Raw genomic sequence first — 18,397 nt, 5'->3', positions numbered from 1 at the left:
GATAAAGCTGATCATAGAAATTAGATGTAGTCTGGATCTTCTCATAATTTTCTAGTTATGGAGACTGGGGGTTACAATTAGGAGCCGACAGGTTGGATTATACAGAAATTATACAGGAGACTGTCAGTTCTGTTACAACCACTGATGTCAGTTGTGGTTGTCATGATAATTTATGATTAGGGATGAGCGATCATTACCATGCTTGGGTGCTTTGTACTCGTAACAAGCAGTTGGATGCTCAGATGGGTGCGACTCAAGTACCCAAATATAATGGAAGTCAATGGGGAACTCAAGCACTTTTCAGGGAAATTATCTGGAAAAATGCTCAAGTCACCCATTGACTTACATTATACTCAGGTACTCGAGTCACGCTCTCCTGAGCATCCGACTGTCTGTTACTAGTGATGGGCAAACTTGCTCAGCTTTGTTCATTACTCAATCAAGCATAAGCGTGCTTGGGTACTCACGGAGCTTGGCCGAGTATCGCGGGTGTTCCGTAGTGTGGCCAAAAAAAAAAAAACAACCACAAAAAACCCCTGCCCTCTCTTAGGAAATGCTCTGTTTATATCTGGCTGCATATGGGTGGAGATTCGAACAGGCCAATCATTGACTTTCCATAATGCTTGTTACTGGCCTTGAGTTGTCCAAGAGTCTGACCAGCTTGAATCGAGTAACAAGCATTTTAGTGCTCAACCATCACTACTCGTTATGAGTACCGTATTTATGATCTTTACTCTTCTTGTGACATCTCCATCTCTCTATGACTTTTACATTATTTGTTTCAGGGTGAAGATCTGACCCATATTAATACTACAGAGACATATGTGAGGGGTGATAAGCGGTGTAAAAAGGTGATTCCTACAGATAACCGCACAGGTGAGTAGTGACCACTAAATGCAGAGAAGTTATAGAATACCTTGCTGCTACAATTTTATATTTTCTAGGGTATAATCACACAAACATTTTGATTTGAACTAGCAGAAACATTTGATGTGCAAACCAAAACACTCCTCAATCTAGATATATATAAATATACTTGCTGTAGTACCCGGCGTTGCCCGGGATAGTAACTGTCTCTCTCCCAGTCTCTCTGTCTCTCTCTCTATATGTCTGCCTCTTTCCCTGTCTGCCTCTTTCCCTGTCTGCCTCTTTCCCTGTCTGCCTCTTTCCCTGTCTGCCTCTTTCCCTGTCTGCCTCTTTCCCTGTCTGCCTCTTTCCCTGTCTGCCTCTTTCCCTGTCTGCCTCTTTCCCTGTCTGCCTCTTTCCCTGTCTGCCTCTTTCCCTGTCTGTCTCTTTCCCTGTCTGTCTCTTTCCCTGTCTTTCTCTTTCTCTGGCTGCATTGTGACACACCAACATTCCATATCTCTGTATCAGTCTGTGTTTGTCTCTCTCTATCTCTGTCAGTCTGTTTTGCCGGCTGTCTCTTCCCAGGTCTGGCTCTTTCCCTGTCAGTCTCTTTCCCAATCTGTCTGTCTGCCTCTTTCCCTGTCTGTCTGTACCTGTCTTTTTCCCTTTCTGTCTCTGTCTGTCTGTCCCTTTCCCTGTCTGCCTCTTACTCTGTCTGTGCCTATGTCTGTCTGTCTCAGTGTCTCTATCCATCTCCCCACCGATATCTTATTACCGCACACAGAAGCTTCTTATCCTCGGTACAGAGGTCCAGGTACGCTTTTTGGGCTCCCCCGTCAGATAGGGCGACAATACCTCAGCCCACTGGGGGGTCGGCTGTGTTTCCCGCTCGGCCACCCGCTCAAACACCGCCAGGAACGCTTCCACATCATCCCCCGGGGTCATCTTTTGCAACGCTTGTCTCACCGCTTTCCGGACGCTACCGTCGTCACCCGGTCCCGGGGTTGTTGCTGCCGGTCCGGCACGGATCGACTTGGCCAGGAGAACCATCTGTTCTTGGTGCCTCTGTTTCTGTAATTTCAAGGATTGCTGCTGATGATCCAACGTCCGGAGCAGGTGTGTATTCGTCTGTTGTTGCTGTGCATTAGCCTGTTGTTGCTATGCATTAGCCTGAGCCAGCTGCTTTAGTATGTCCTCCATGGCGTCGCCGGGTTTGGGCTGTAGTATAGCCGCTCGAATCCAGGACATGTGCTACCGGGTCACCAGAAATGGAAGCTACACCTCACCGGGCTGGCATGCCCGCATTCTCCACCATATGTGAGGTAGCGTGGTCGGCTGCGCAGCAGAAGACACGGGATCCAGGCACCAAGGTTCACAGCATACGGTTTAATATTCAAGCAAAAGTCCACAACAGTACACATGTGCCTCTCCGGCAGAAAACTCAGGGAGTTGTGTTCACTCCCTCACACTAGGCCACCACGCCCATCTTCCTGTTTCCTTTTAACCCTGTAGGGAAACAGCATTAACCCCGGAGTGGAGTTACTTTCTATCATGGAGTGAGCACAACCTGGGCGAGACGTACCGGCCGTCATAGATAATCCCGGTCACAGTCTCACACAACCCAGTAGTCATCATCACTTCTAATTTTGACAATCCAAGGGTCATGTTGTAGGTAGTGCAGCAAGAAGGCGCTCATGTGTCTTGCACATCCATGCGGACCAAATCCTTGCTTTGTTTGTGGCATAGAGGTGCTAACCGTGCTTTCTTCCTCTGACATCTCCCCCAACCTCTTTCAACTGAAAGGTGACCAAGGTCTCCCTCATCTGCTGAGTCTTCCATGTCCATGGACAGTTTGTCCTCCATTTCTTCATGTTCTCCTGCACCTTCCTCAACATTTTGCCTGCTACCATGCGCCCTTGTTAATCCCTCTCCCCCACCGTCCCATGCCAGCCGCCTTGGTGATGATTAACGTCTGGACCTTGGTGATGTTGTTATCCCTTGCGCATATGAATCCTCATGTACTTCCTCCCCTTCCTGTTGAACCACCCCCTGACTCCGAATAGTGTTTAGTGCTCCAGCATGTAAATGACTGGAATTGTCATGCTGAGAATGGCATTGTCAGCGCTAAACATATTCGTCGCCATGTGCAGAAGGGTGCATAGGTCCTTGATCTGAGACCACTCCATCAGGGTGATCTGCCCCACCTCTGCATCTTGTTGGCCCAGGCTATACGTCATGACGTATTGCACCAGTGCTCGGCGGTGCTGCCCCAGTCGCTGTAACATATGGAGAGTCGAATTCCAGCGTGTCGGCACATCGCATTTCAGGCGATGAACCGGCAGGCCGAAAGACTTCTGGAGCGATTCAAGTTGCTCAGCTGCGGCGCTTGAATGGCGGAAGTGAGCAGACCGTTTTCGTGCCCTGTTCAGAAGGCCATCTAGGCCGGGATAGTGTGTTCAAAATTGCTGGACAACAAGATTCAACACATGAGCCACACAAGGCACGTGGTCACCTTGCCCAGACGAAGGGCCGCACCCAGGTTTGCAGCATTATCGCACACGACCTTACCAGGCTGCAGGTTGAGTGGAGACAACCATTTATGAAACTCGGACAGCAAAGTTGCCCACAACTCAGCCGCTGTGTGACTCTTATTTCCAAGATATTTCAAGCTAAAGACCGCCTGATGCCGTTGCGCTCTGCTGCCAGCATAGTAAGGTGTGCGTGATTCCTTGTGCGCAGTTACCTCGCTGGTGGCCTGACCAGGCAGGCTTGGGGCGGAGGTGGAGGACCCAGACGAGGTTGAGGAGGCAGAAGCGTTGGAGGAACTTCTACATACAGAGGATTGACGCACAAGTCGTGGGGACGGCAAGACTTGTTCAGCAGACCCTTCTCCATTTATCACCATAGTTACCCAGTGCCCAGTCAGCGACATGTAACGCCCCCTGTCCATGCTTACTGGTCCAAGTATCGGTGGTGAAATGCACCCGTTCACACACAGGGTTTCTCAAGGAAGCGGTGATGTTGTGTGCGACATGCTGGTGTAGCGCAGGCACACCTTTCTTGGAGAAGTAGTGGTGACTGGGCATCTGGTACTGGGGCACTACGACGGACATAAGGTCTCGAAAATCCTCTGTGTCCACCAGGTGGAAAGGCAGCATTTCCGTAGCCAAGAGCTTACAGAGGGATAAAGTCAACCTCTTAGCTTTGTCATGGGTCGGAGGAAATGGCCTTTTATTTGTCCACATCTGAGGGACAGAGATCTGGCTGCTGTGTGTAGATGGTGGTGAGTAGGGTGTCCCTGGAAAGATGCAGGTTTGTGAGGAAAGTGCAGGCGCAGACATGATGTTGCCTTCATCCAACGTTGGTGCTATCGATGTCTGAGAGAGCTGTACACACGCACTTGTTTCTCCTTCCAAACCAACTGACAACCTAACAAGCAGACTGCCTGTTGCGGTTACAGTGGTGGAAGGTGTGCGTGGAAAACCAGGTGTGACAGCTGTCCCCCCAGTAATAGAAGATAAAGAGCGCACGGATGCACTGAAAGGGGCAGGCAGTGGTTGGCCCGCTATGCTAGGCCGCATTGCAGCACAGTGAGCTTCCCACTGGGAATTATGCTTGGTATTCATGTGATGATTCATGGAAGAAGTTGTCAAACTGGTGAGCTTTTTGCCTCTACTTATAGATTCCCGACAAATTTTTACAGATCACATGATTTGGGAGATCCTTTGCAAGGTCAAAAAAGGACCAGGCTAGGCAAAGCTTAGAGGACATGCGACCTGCAGAGCCACCCCGACTTGTGCTCAGAGGCAGAGTGGTGGCTGAGAATGCAGTTGTAGACGTGCTACCAGTACTCCGACTCTGTCCAGGAAGGCGCAAGGTAACTTCGTTGCCAGTTGCATCCTCCTCCATCGCATCTGGTGACCTCATCAAGTGCCTGACTGTGGGTTGACAGTACGTGGGATGTAGAACTTCATCATCAAGCGTTGTGTTTGCACTCCCCTCGCCCTCAGACCTAGCTTCTTCCTGCCCTGACCGAATATTTAAGTTGTCATCCCAATCTGGTATCTGCGTCTCATCGTCATCAGTATGTTCCTCGTTGTCTCCACCAACAGGTGTTACAGTTTGGGAATGAGGGTCTACATTATGCTGAGAAGGTTGGTCATCAGGGCCTGAATCTGAGTCACAAAAGGTTCTGGGCATCACTGCAGACCATTTCCTGGTCTGTACTCACTGTAGCTTGGGAGCAGACCTCTGATTCCCAGGCTATAGTGTGACTGAACAGCTCTGCAGACTCAGCCAGCTCTGGCACACCATACTGTGCAGGGCGGGTGGAGACTTGAGAGCTGGGAGAAAGCAAGTGTGATTGGGATGACAACTCAGAGGACTGGTTTTTTTTTTATGTGGTAGTTGAGGTGGAGGAGAGGGCACTTGTTGGAGCACTTGAGATCCATTCAAGCATGTTCTTGTTTTGTGCATCATCTACCTTTCTTAAAGTTGTTCGGGTCCGTAAAAAAGGGAGCACATCGGATTGTCCACGGAAAGTAGTAGACATCTTACTTTTGCTGGAAGATGGCCTATCTTCAGCAGATGTTAATGTAGCTTTGCCACCTTCCACACAGACACAAACTTTTTTTTTCCTTTTCCAACACGCCTGTTCCCCTTTCCAACAGCATCTGTCCTTTTGCCACTCATTTTGTTAGCGACAAGATTAGTCACTTACAATGTGGTAGCAAACATTGAGAGGTGGTTTAGATTGCAGAGGTGGTCTAACTTTATTGACAGCTGAAGAACCAACACTGACTATCCCTGACAATGCAACTATGGCTCTAAAACTGGCAGCACTGTTTGCTATAAAAATATCATGGCAAAATGTGCATCAGGGTTTAATGCAGAGGTGGTGGAAAATGCTTGGCACCAGTGGGACACAATTAGTAGAGCAGCTACCTTTTTGCATGCCACTTATGTCCAGCACTGTTTGCTATAAAAATATCGTGGCAAAAGTGGGCAGGTGGGTACAGTGGCCGGGTTCTCTGGGTCAGTGGACAGGAAAGGAAGCCTCACTTTCTATCCCCCCTAATGGTGAAATGCAGCAAGGAATTCCCTGAGCTTAGGTACACAGACGCTGTTATCTGAAGCTGTATACAGCGTTTCCACGAACCTGACTGTCACCTATGGCTCTGAGCCCGAGAAAATTAGCCCTGAAAAGGACTGAAATAAACTTCTGTCCCTAATCTGTAGAGCGCTGTGTGTGTAGCGTACACAGCCGGAGCGGCGCCAGGAGCTGCGTGAGTGGCGACTGTCACCTACACGCAGAAAGCAGATAATGGCGCCGTGAGGAAAAATGGCCGTATTTATAATGCAAGGACATGTGACATGGACAACCTATGACACATGCCCTTGCTTTTCTGGCAAAAAAAAGACCACGTGTGTGTGTGTGTGTGTGTGTATCTGGGATTGGCCGACATGCTGGCCCGCCCCACTGCACGCGCGCTTATGAAAAAACGAAAAAAAAAATGGCGATCATCATTATCCCAGCAGCACTTATCTAAACGCGCCGCCCCCGCACACTATACGCTGAAATTAGATAATAGTGTGAATCACAGTGTGACTCACACTATTACAGTGAAAAGACAGCTAGTAAATAGCTAAGCTTTTTTGCTGATTGAACCGTTCTCGAACGTAACTCGAGCTATCGAGCTTTTAGCATAAAGCTCGCGTTCGATCTCGAGCACCACCAAAATCACTCGAATATGAAATTGGCGAACCTCGAACCTCGCTCAACTCTAGTAGTAAACCTTCCTCTTGAAGGCGACCGCAGCCCAGGTGCAAGATGCTGATGTCACAGCCACTACCACACCACTCACCCCTCCACAGTTCAGACACTGTGCATCACACCTATCAATATGATGGGCTCCCAGTGCAAGCCTTAATAGTGTGCAAGTTTCTTGCTGAGCAGCTGCCCCTCCTCCCCAGCTTGGAGGGGTGAGTAGTAGTGCCTGTGACATCAGCATCTTGCACCTGGGCTGCAGCCGCCTTCGAGAGGAAGGTTTACCACATTCTGTTTGTGCATGCATCATCTGGTTGGCACCATTGATATGTTTTTTTCTTTATTGATACAGTTCTAGGTGATTTTTTTCTTAATAATTTAGTGTAGGGACTTGCGAGTGTGAGAATCCGTGATGTGGATTGCGAGCTTACATATTTTGGGCCAAAATATCAACCAATATCTCACAACTGAGGTATGGCACATTTTATTCATTTTTGCAAGATGTGTGTGGACCTTTTGATTTTAGGCGATATATTTGTGAGCCTGTCATGTGTGATGCACTTTTACATACCTCCCAACTGTCCCGGATTTTGCGGGACTGCCCCAATTTTAGAGGTCCCACAGCTCACAGCTGGTGTCCCAGCTCCTCCACTTGTGCAGTGAATAAATTCAATTCTCATCGGCTCTGGATTATCGGGTCGGCCGGGACTCAAACCCGTGAACCGTGAGCTTATTGTTCCATAGGCAGCAGCTCTACCACTGAGCCACTGCCTGTATTGAAAAGCATAGGAAGATTTGGTAATCTTGACCTCTGTATTGCAGGTGAGAAACCAGAAACAGATTATTCAGCTGAAAAGATGGATGGAGGGACGGACGGATGACGGAGGGACGGACGGACGACGGAGGGACGGACGGACGACGGAGGGACGGACGGACGACGGAGGGACGGACGGACGACGGAGGGACGGACGGACGACGGAGGGACGGACGGACGACGGAGGGACGGACGGACGACGGAGGGACGGACGGACGACGGAGGGACGAACGGACGGAGGGACGGACGGACGGAGGGACGGACGGAGGGACGGACGGACGGACGGGACGGATGGAGGCACCCACCGAGAATGGAATAACGCCAGATTTAGGAAGCTGGCTGAGGTCCGCAAAGTCTGTAGCCAGGTGACTGGATTGTCCCAACCTGGGTTTCCTCCTTAAGTAGTCTCTGGTATCACAGTCGAATCCTTGCATTCAATGCTGAAGTCCATATAGTGTTATAATACAAGTTATGGCTTGCCAATCGGATCCGCAGGTCCTAGATTGGTATCATGTACCAAGAGTCTCCCTGGGCAATGGACAGTCCTCCTTCTTATACCCCTGAGCTCTCCATTCAGACCATTTGGGGTCTTCACGATTGGTGGATAAGACTAGGCTCTTATTGGCTAGATTTCAAGCCATATACAAAATATTCCAGTAATAATGGTCAATGGCAGAGACGAGGAAGAGACAGCTAAGGGGTGTTTCACACACAGCGAGCTCGCTGCCGAGATCGCTGCTGAGTCACGTTTTTTGTGACGCAGCAGTGACCTCATTAGCGATCTCGCTGTGTGTGACACTGAGCAGCGATCTGGCCCCTGCTGCGAGATCGCTGCTCGTTACACACAGCCCTGGTTCGTTTTCTTCAAAGGCGCTCTCCCACTGTGACACACAGATCGCTGTGTGTGACAGCGAGAGAGCGACGAATGAAGGGAGCAGGGAGCAGGAGCCGGCATCTGGCAGCTACGGTAAGCTGTAACCAAGATAAACATCGGGTAACCAAGGTGGTTACCCGATATTTACCTTAGTTACCAGCCTCCGCAGCTCTCACGCTGCCAGTGCTTCCGGCTCCGGCTCTCTGCACATGTAGCTGCATTACACATCGGGTTAATTAACCCGATGTGTACTGTAGCTAGGAGAGCAAAGCTAAGCGGTGTGCGCTGGTAACTAATGTAAACATCGGGTAACCATACCCGATGTTTACCTTAGTTACCAGTGTCCGCAGCTTCCAGATGCCGGCTCCGTGCAAGCGCAGCGTCGCTTGCACGTCGCTGCTGGCTGGGGGCTGGTCACTGGTCGCTGGTGAGATCTGCCTGTTTGACAGCTCACCAGCGACCATGTAGCGATGCAGCAGCGATCCTGACCAGGTCAGATCGCTGGTCGGATCGCTGCTGCATCGCTAAAGTGTGAAGGTACCCTAAAGATCGCTGCTAACGAACAACTTTTGTGACGTTGCTAGCGATGTTGCTGTGTGGGACATCCAGCAACAACCTGGCCCCTGCTGTGAGGTCGTTGGTTGTTGCTGAATGTCCTGGGCCATTTTTTAGTTGTTGCTGTCCCGCTGTGCAGCACAGATCTCTGTGTGTGACAGCGAGACAGCAACAACTAAATGTGCAGGCAGCAGGAGCCGGCTTCTGCGGAGGCTGGTAACCAATGTAAACATCGGGTAACCAAGAAGCCCTGTCCTTGGTTACCCGATATTTACCTTCGTTACCAGCCTCCGCCCCTCTCACTGTCAGTGCCGGCTCCTGCTCTGTGCACATGTAGCTGCAGCACACATCGGGTTAATTAACCCGATGTGTGCTGTAACTAGGAGAGCAAGGAGCCAGCGCTAAGCATTGTGCGCTGCTCCCTGCTCTGTGCACATTTAGCTGCAGCACACATCGGGTTAATTAACCCGATGTGTGCTGTAACTAGGAGAGCAAGGAGCCAGCGCTAAGCTTGTGCGCTGCTCCCTGCTCTCTGCACATTTAGCTGCAGCACACATTGGGTTAATTAACCCGATGTGTGCTGTAACTAGGAGAGCAAGGAGCCAGCGCTAAGCATTGTGCGCTGCTCCCTGCTCTGTGCACGTGTAGCTCCGTGCGGTGGTAACCAAGGTAAATATCGGGTTGGTTACCCGATATTTACCTTAGTTACCAAGCGCAGCATCTTCCACGCGGCGCTGGGGGCTTGTCACTGGTTGCTGGTGAGCTCACCAGCAACTTGTGTAGCGACGCTCCAGCGATCCCTGCCAGGTCAGGTTGCTGGTGGGATCGCTGGAGCGTCGCAGTGTGACATCTCACCAGCAACCTCCTAGCAACTTACCAGCGATCCCTATCGTTGTTGGGATCGCTGGTAAGTTGCTTAGTGTGACTGGACCTTAAGTTACATCGCATCCAGCAAACATATCGTAATACAATGGGTGTCTGGCCTTCAGTGGCCAAACAATTAAATGAGTCAACAAAAACTTCAATACTAAACTCCCAAGAGTCTTGTAGAACAATGAGGGGCTTATCCCCCATCTATACACAAATTATCTTCATGTCTGGCTGAATTTTAAGAACGTTAACCCATGCTAGGCACTGACAGGGTCCATGTCGTCACAGGAGGAACGGAGGGAGGGGAGGGCCGACCGGACGGACGACGACAGAGGGAGAGAGGGGAGGGCCGACCGGACGGACGACGACAGAGGGAGGGAGGGAGGGAGGGCCGACCGGACGGACGACGACAGAGGGAGGGAGGGAGGGAGGGAGGGAGGGCCGACTGGACGGACGTTGATAGAGGGAGGGAGGGAGGGATGGAGAGAGGGAAGGAGGGCCGACCGGACGGACGACGACAAAGGGAGGGAGGGCCGACCGGACGGACGACTACAGAGAGGGAGGGAGGGCCGGCCGGACGACAGAGGGGAGGGAGGGAGGGCCGGACGACAGAGGGAGGGAGGGCCGGACGACAGAGGGAGGGAGGGCCGGACGACAGAGGGAGGGAGGGACGGCCGGACGACAGAGGAGGGAGGGTGAGGTAGGGAGGGAGGGAGGGAGGGCCGACCGGACGGACGACGACAGAGGGAGGGAGGGCCGGCCGGACGACAGAGGGAGGGAGGGGAGGGAGGGAGGGAGGGCCGGACGGCCGGACGACAGAGGGAGGGAGGACCGGACAGCCAGACGACAGAGGGAGGGAGGGCCGGACGGCCGGACGACAGAGGGAGGGAGGGCCGGACGGCCGGACGACAGAGAGAGGGAGGGAGGGAGGGAACGCCGGACGACAGAGGGAGGGAGGGAGGGCCGGACGGCCGGACGACAGAGGGAGGGAGGGAGGGCCGGACGACAGAGGGAGGGAGGGAGGGAGGGCCGGACGGCCGGACGACAGAGGGGAGGGAGGGAGGGCCGGACGACAGAGGGAGGGAGGGAGGGCCGGACGACAGAGGGAGGGAGGGACGGCCGGACGACAGAGGGAGGGAGGGTGAGATAGGGAGGGAGGGAGGGCCGACCGGACGGACGACGACAGAGGGAGGGAGGGCCGGCCGGACGACAGAGGGAGGGAGGGGAGGGAGGGGAGGGAGGGAGGGCCGGACGGCCGGACGACAGAGGGAGGGAGGGAGGGCCGGACGACAGAGGGAGGGAGGGAGGGAGGGCCAGACGACAGAGGGAGGGAGGGAGGGAGGGCCGGACGGCCGGACGACGGAGCGAGGGAGGGAGGGAGGGCCGGACGGCCGGACGACGGAGCGAGGGAGGGAGGGAGGGCCAGACGGCCGGACGACGAAGGGAGGGAGGGAGGGCCGGACGGCTGGACGACAGAGGGAGGGAGGGAGGGCCGGACGGCCGGACGACAGAGGGAGGGAGGGAGGGCCGGACGACAGAGGGAGGGAGGGAGGGAGGGCCGGACGGCCGGACGACAGAGGGGAGGGAGGGAGGGCCGGACGACAGAGGGAGGGAGGGCCGGACGACAGAGGGAGGGAGGGAGGGCCGGACGACAGAGGGAGGGAGGGACGGCCGGACGACAGAGGGAGGGAGGGTGAGATAGGGAGGGAGGGAGGGCCGACCGGACGGACGACGACAGAGGGAGGGAGGGCCGGCCGGACGACAGAGGGAGGGAGGGGAGGGAGGGGAGGGAGGGAGGGCCGGACGGCCGGACGACAGAGGGAGGGAGGGAGGGCCGGACGACAGAGGGAGGGAGGGAGGGAGGGCCAGACGACAGAGGGAGGGAGGGAGGGCCGGACGGCCGGACGACGGAGCGAGGGAGGGAGGGAGGGCCGGACGGCCGGACGACGGAGCGAGGGAGGGAGGGAGGGCCAGACGGCCGGACGACGAAGGGAGGGAGGGAGGGCCGGACGGCTGGACGACAGAGGGAGGGAGGGAGGGCCGGACGACAGAGGGAGGGAGGGAGGGAGGGAGGGCCGGACGACAGAGGGAGGGGAGGGAGGGAGGGCCGGACAGCCGGACGACAGAGGGAGGGAGGGAGGGCCGGACGGCCGGACGACAGAGGGAGGGAGGGAGGGACGGACGGCCGGACGACGGAGGGAGGGAGGGCCGGACGGCCGGACGACAGAGGGAGGAAGGGAGGGAGGGCCGGACGGCCGGACGACAGAGGGAGGGAGGGAGGGCCGGACGGCTGGACGACAGAGGGAGGGAGGGCCGGACGGCCGGACGACAGAGCGAGGGAGGGAGGGCCGGACGACAGAGGGAGGGAGGGAGGGAGGGCCGGACGACAGAGGGAGGGAGGGAGGTCCGGACGGCCGGACGACAGAGGGAGGGAGGGAGGGCCAGACGGCCGGACGACAGAGGGAAGGAGGGAGGGAGGGCCGGACGGATGACAGAAGGAGGGAGGGAGGGAGGGCCGGACGACAGAGGGGAGGGAGGGCCGGAAGAGGGAGGGAGGGAGGGCCGGACGGCCGGGCGACAGAGGGAGGGAGGGAGGGCCGGACGGCCGGACGACAGAGGGAGGGAGGGAGGGCCGGATGGCCGGACGACAGAGGGAGGGAGGGAGGGAGGGCCGGACGGCCGGACGACAGAGGAAGGGAGGGAGGGCCGGACGGATGACAGAAGGAGGGAGGGCCGGACGTTCGGACGACAGAGGGGAGGGAGGGAGGGCCGGACGACAGAGGGGAGGGAGGGAGGGCCGGACGACAGAGGGAGGGAGGGCCGGACGGCCGGACGACAGAGGGAGGGAGGGCCGGACGGCCGGACGACAGAGGGAGGGAGGGAGGGAACGCCGGACGACAGAGGGAGGGAGGGAGGGGCCGGACGGCCGGACGACAGAGGGAGGGAGGGAGGGCCGACGGCCGGACGACAGAGGGAGGGAGGGAGGGAGGGCCGGACGGCCGGACGACAGAGGGGAGGGAGGGGAGGGCCGGACGACAGAGGGAGGGAGGGAGGGCCGGACGACAGAGGGAGGGAGGGACGGCCGGACGACAGAGGGAGGAGGGTGAGATAGGGAGGGTGAGATAGGGAGGGAGGGAGGGCCGACCGGACGGACGACGACAGAGGGAGGGAGGGCCGGCCGGACGACAGAGGGAGGGAGGGGAGGGAGGGAGGGCCGGACGGCCGGACGACAGAGGGAGGGAGGGAGGGAGGCCGGACGACAGAGGGAGGGAGGGAGGGAGGGCCAGACGACAGAGGGAGGGAGGGAGGGCCGGACGGCCGGACGACGGAGGGAGGCCGGACGGCCGGACGGACAGAGGGAGGGAGGGAGGGCCAGACGGCCGGACGACGAAGGGAGGGAGGGAGGGAGGGCCGGACGGGCTGGACGACAGAGGGAGGGAGGGAGGGCCGGTCGGCCGGACGACAGAGGGAGGGGAGGGCCGGACGACAGAGGGAGGGAGGGAGGGAGGGAGGGCCGGACGACAGAGGGAGGGAGGGAGGGAGGGCCGGACAGCCGGACGACAGAGGGAGGGAGGGAGGGCCGGACGGCCGGACGACAGAGGGAGGGAGGGAGGGAGGGAGGGACGGACGGCCGGACGACGGAGGGAGGGAGGGCCGGACGGCCGGACGACAGAGGGAGGAAGGGAGGGAGGGCCGGACGGCCGGACGACAGAGGGAGGGAGGGAGGGCCGGACGGCTGGACGACAGAGGGAGGGAGGGCCGGACGGCCGGACGACAGAGGGAGGGAGGGAGGGAGGGCGGACGACAGAGGGGAGGGAGGGAGGTCCGGACGGCCGGACGACAGAGGGAGGGAGGGAGGGGAGGGCCAGACGGCCGGACGACAGAGGGAAGGAGGGAGGGAGGGCCGGACGGATGACAGAAGGAGGGGAGGGAGGGAGGGCCGGACGACAGAGGGGAGGGAGGGAGGGGAGGGCCGGAAGAGGGAGGGAGGGAGGGCCGGACGGCCGGGCGACAGAGGGGAGGGAGGGAGGGAGGGCCGGACGACAGAGGGAGGGAGGGAGGGCCGGACGGCCGGACGACAGAGGGAGGGAGGGAGGGCCGGACGGCCGGACGACAGAGGGAGGGAGGGAGGGCCGGATGGCCGGACGACAGAGGGAGGGAGGGAGGAGGGCCGGACGGCCGGACGACAGAGGAAGGGGAGGGAGGGCCGGACGGATGACAGAAGGAGGGAGGGCCGGACGTTCGGACGACAGAGGGGAGGGAGAGAGGGCCGGACGACAGAGGGGAGGGAGGGAGGGGCCGGACGACAGAGGGAGGGAGGGAGGGCCGGACGGCCGGACGACAGAGGGAGGGAGGGAGGGGTGGGCCGGACGACAGAGGGAGGGAGGGAGGGCCGGACGGCCCGGACGACAGAGGGAGGGAGGGAGGGAGGGCCGGACAACAGAGGGAGGGAGGGCCGGACGGTCCGGACGACAGAGGGAGGGAGGGCCGGACGGCCGGACGACAGAGGGAGGGAGGGAGGGCCGGACGACAGGAGGGAGGGAGGGCCGGACGACAGAGGAAGGGAGGGAGGGGCCGGACGGACGACAGAGGGAGGGAGGGAGGGAGGGCCGGACGGCCGGACGACAGAGGGGAGGGAGGGAGGAAGGGCCGGACGACAGAGGGAGTGAGGGAGGGAGGGCCGGACGGTCGGACGACAGAGGGAGGGAGGGAGGGAGGCCCGGACGACAGAGGGAGGAGGGAGGGCCGGACGACAGAGGGAGGGAGGGAGGGAGGGCCGGACGACAGAGGGAGGGCCGACGGCCGGACGACAGAGGGAGGGAGGGAGGGAGGGAGGTCCGGACGACAGAGGGAGGGAGTGCCGGACGGCCGGACGACAGAGGGAGGGAGGGCCGGACGGCAGAGGGAGGGAGAGAGGGAGGGAGGGAGGGAGGGAGGGCCGGACGGCCGGACGACAGAGGGAGGGAGGGAGGGCCGGACGGCCGGACGACGGAGGGAGGGCCGGACGGCCGGACGACAGAGGGAGGGAGGGCCGGACGACAGAGGGAGGGAGGGAGGCCGGACGACAGAGGGAGGGAGGGAGGGCCGGACGACAGAGGGAGGGAGGGCCGGACGACAGAGGGAGGGAGGGAGGGGAGGGCCGGACGACAGAGGGAGGGAGGGAGGGAGGCCGGACGACAGAGGGAGGGAGGGAGGGCCGGATGACAGAGGGAGGGAGGGAGGGAGGGCCGGACGACAGAGGGAGGGAGGGAGGGAGGGCCGGACGACAGAGGGAGGGAGGGAGGGCCCGGATGACAGAGGGAGGGAGGGAGGGAGGGCCGGACGACAGAGGGAGGGAGGGAGGGCCGGACGACAGACGGAGGGAGGGAGGGACTGAGGGTGGGAGTGAGGGAGGGAGGGCCGGACGGCAGAGGGAGGGAGGGAGTGAGGGAGGGAGGGCCGGACGGCAGAGGGAGGGAGGGCCGGACGGCAGAGGGAGGGAGGGAGTGAGGGAGGGAGGGCCGGACGGCAGAGGAGGGCCGGATGGCAGAGGGAGGGAGTGAGGGAGGGCCGGACAGCAAGGGAGGGAGGGAGGGCCGGACGGCAGAGTGAGGGAGGGAGGGCGGGAGGGGAGGGCCGGACGGCAGAGGGAGGGAGGGAGTGAGGAAGGGCCGGACGGCAGAGGGAGGGAGGGAGGGAGGGCCGGACCGGCAGAGGGAGGGAGAGAGGGAGGGAGGGAGGGCCGGATGGCAGAGGGAGGGAGGGAGTGAGGAGGGCCGGACGGCAGAGGGAGGGAGGGAGGGAAGTGAGGGAGGGAGTGAGTGAGGGAGGGAGGGAGGGAGGGAGGGCCGGACGGCAGAGGGAGTGAGGGAGGGGAGGGCCGGACGGCAGAGGGAGGGAGGGAGGGCCGGACGGCAGAGGGAGGGAGGGAGGGCCGGACCCCAGAGGGAGGGAGGGAGGGAGGGCCGGACGTCAGAGAGAGGGAGGGAGGGAGGGGGGGGCCGGACGGCAGAGGGAGAGAGGGAGGGAGGGAGGGAGGGCCGGACGGCAGAGGGAGAGAGGGAGGGAGGGAGGGAGGGCCGGACGGCAGAGGGAGGGAGGGGAGGGAGGGAGGGAGGGCCGGACGGCAGAGGAGAGAGGGAGGGAGGAAGGGCCGGACGGCAGAGGGAGAGAGGGAGGGAGGGAGGGCCGGACGGCAGAGGGAGGGAGGGAGGGAGGGCCGGGACGGAGGGAGGGAGGGCCGGACGGAGGGAGGGAGGGCCGGACGCAGAGGGAGGGAGGGGAGAGAGGGAGGCCGGACGGCAGAGGGAGGGAGGGAGGGCCGGACGGCAGATGGAGGGAGGGCCGGACGGCAGAGGGAGGGAGGGAGGGCCGGACGGCAGATGGAGGGAGGGCCGGACGGCAGAGGGAGGAGGGAGGGCCGGACGGCAGAGGGAGGGGAGGGAGGGCCGGACGACAGAGGGCCGGACGGCCGGACGACAGAGGGCCGGACGGCCGGACGACAGAGGGCCCGGACGACAGAGGGCCGGACGGCCGGGACGACAGAGGGCCGGACGGCCCGGACGACAGAGGGCCGGACGGCCGGACGACAGAGGGCCGGACGGCCGGACGACAGAGGGCCGGACGACAGAGGGCCGGACGGCCGGACGACAGAGGGCCGGACGACAGAGGGATATATAGATACATGACAGATAATAGATACATACATGATAGATAGATACTGCATCTCTTTGTAGGTGAAGGAGTCTGATTCATTTGTTCCCATAAAACTACTATAAAGAAATGAGGAAAAAAAATACAAATACATTTTTTTTATTTTTTTTTTTTTAATCTTCACCACCTTGGATTCAAACCAGCAAGTTTCAAAACTTGTGTCCAGCAGCCCTCCTAGGCTTTCTACCTGATCTAAGCTGTTGAGCAGCATAAATGAACTTACAATGCAGCCTCTGATTACACAGTAGATTACACAGGACACAGAGCAGCATCTCTGTGTCCTATATTCTAGAGGGAGAGGAAGAGTTTTTTCTTCCAATAAAATTACTAAAAATAATAAAAAAAAAAATTAGAATAATGTAATTTTATTACACTTTTTTTTATAAAATAATAAACATCACAAATCAGCAAATAACATGGACATATTTGGTGTCCATGTAATCGTAACGACCCGAACAACACAGCGATCAGATTATTTATGGGGATTGGTAAATGGCGGAAAAAATATGGCGCAATTTATTATTTTTCTTTTTTAAAACCCATAAAAAAAATGTAATAAAAATGTATCACTGAGGCAGTGTTCACATGTAGCGTAAATGCTGCGTTTTATCTGCAGGTGTCCGCACCACGAGCACAATAACATTCTTCTCTGATTATTGAGTGTTTGTGGTATTTTTTATGAATTGTCCCCTTATTTGATACACGTTTGATGCAGATGTGAATCCTGAAGCCTATCAAGAAAAAAAAAACCAAACCACCAAATCCGCAAAGTTCAGCGGCATCTTTACACGCACCAGGGGCGGAGATTTCATGACGTCTCATCCACTTTGATTGGACAATTAGTCTGTGTTGACATTTAGTGTAAATGCTGCATTTTTCTGCACATACATTCTGCTGTGTTTAACTATCTAAGCAAAGTGGATGTGATTCCATGAGAAGACGCCGCAGAACTCGGCGTTTTTTTTTTGTTTTTTCTCTGGAGGTTTTTATGTGGAGCTTAAAAAAAAATGCAGGAAAAAGCTTCTCAGTACTATAAAGACACTTAAAAATGCAGATTCACATATGAACCAAAAACCGGGAGGGGAGGGCCGGACGGACAGAGGGAGGGAGGGAGGGCCGGACGACAGAGGGAGGGAGGGAGGGCCGGACGGCCGGACGACAGAGGGAGGGAGGGAGGGCCGGACGACAGGAGGGAGGGGAGGGAGGGGCCGGACGACAGGAGGGAGGGAGGGCCGGACGACAGGAGGGAGGGAGGGAGGGCCGGACGACAGGAGGGAGGGAGGGCGGATGACAGAGGGAGGGAGGGCCGGACGACAGAGGGAGGGAGGTCCGGACGGCCGGACGACAGAGGGAGGGGAGGGACGGCTGGATGACAGAGGGAGGGAGGGAGGGCCGGACGGCAGAGGGAGGGAGGGAGGGCCGGACGGCCGGACGACAGAGGGAGGGCCGGACGGCCGGACAACAGAGGGAGGAGGGCCGGACGACAGAGGGAGGGAGGGCGGACGACAGAGGGAGGGAGGGGCCGGACGACAGAGGGAGGGCCGGACGACAGAGAGAGGGAGGGAGGGAGGGCCGGACGACAGAGAGAGGGAGAGAGGGAGGGAGGGCACGGACGACGGAGGGAGGGAGGGAGGGCCGGACGACGGAGGGAGGGCCGGACGGCCGGACGACAGAGGGAGGGAGGGAGGGCCGGACGACAGAGGGAGGGAGGGAGGGAGGGAGGGCCGGACGACAGAGGGAGGGCCGGACGACAGAGAGAGGGAGGGAGGGGCCGGACGACAGAGAGAGGGAGAGAGGGAGGGAGGGCCGGACGACGGAGGGAGGGAGGGAGGGCCGGACGGCCGGACGACAGAGGGAGGGAGGGGCCGGACGGCCGGACAACAGAGGGAGGGAGGGAGGGCCGGACGGCCGGACGACAGAGGGAGGGAGGGAGTGAGGGTGGGAGTGAGGGAGGGAGGGCCGGACGGCAGAGGGAGGG

At 58.8% G+C, this 18,397-nt stretch overlaps 1 protein-coding gene across 1 annotated transcript in view; it reads left to right on the top strand.

Annotated features, from left to right (window-relative positions):
* The window catches only part of LOC142312059 (uncharacterized), a 75,744-nt gene that overhangs the window by 3,016 nt on the left and 54,331 nt on the right, over nt 1-18,397 (top strand). Inside the window, exon 5 of the mRNA XM_075350937.1 lies at nt 786-876. Coding sequence (XP_075207052.1) covers nt 786-876 — 91 coding nt within the window. The remainder of the gene's footprint in view (nt 1-785; nt 877-18,397) is intronic.

This window comes from Anomaloglossus baeobatrachus, chromosome 5 (genome assembly GCF_048569485.1).
Source record: "Anomaloglossus baeobatrachus isolate aAnoBae1 chromosome 5, aAnoBae1.hap1, whole genome shotgun sequence".
NCBI lineage: Eukaryota > Metazoa > Chordata > Amphibia > Anura > Aromobatidae > Anomaloglossus > Anomaloglossus baeobatrachus.
The sequence above is the reverse complement of the archived record's forward strand: the minus strand, read 5'-3'. Positions and strand labels throughout refer to the sequence as shown.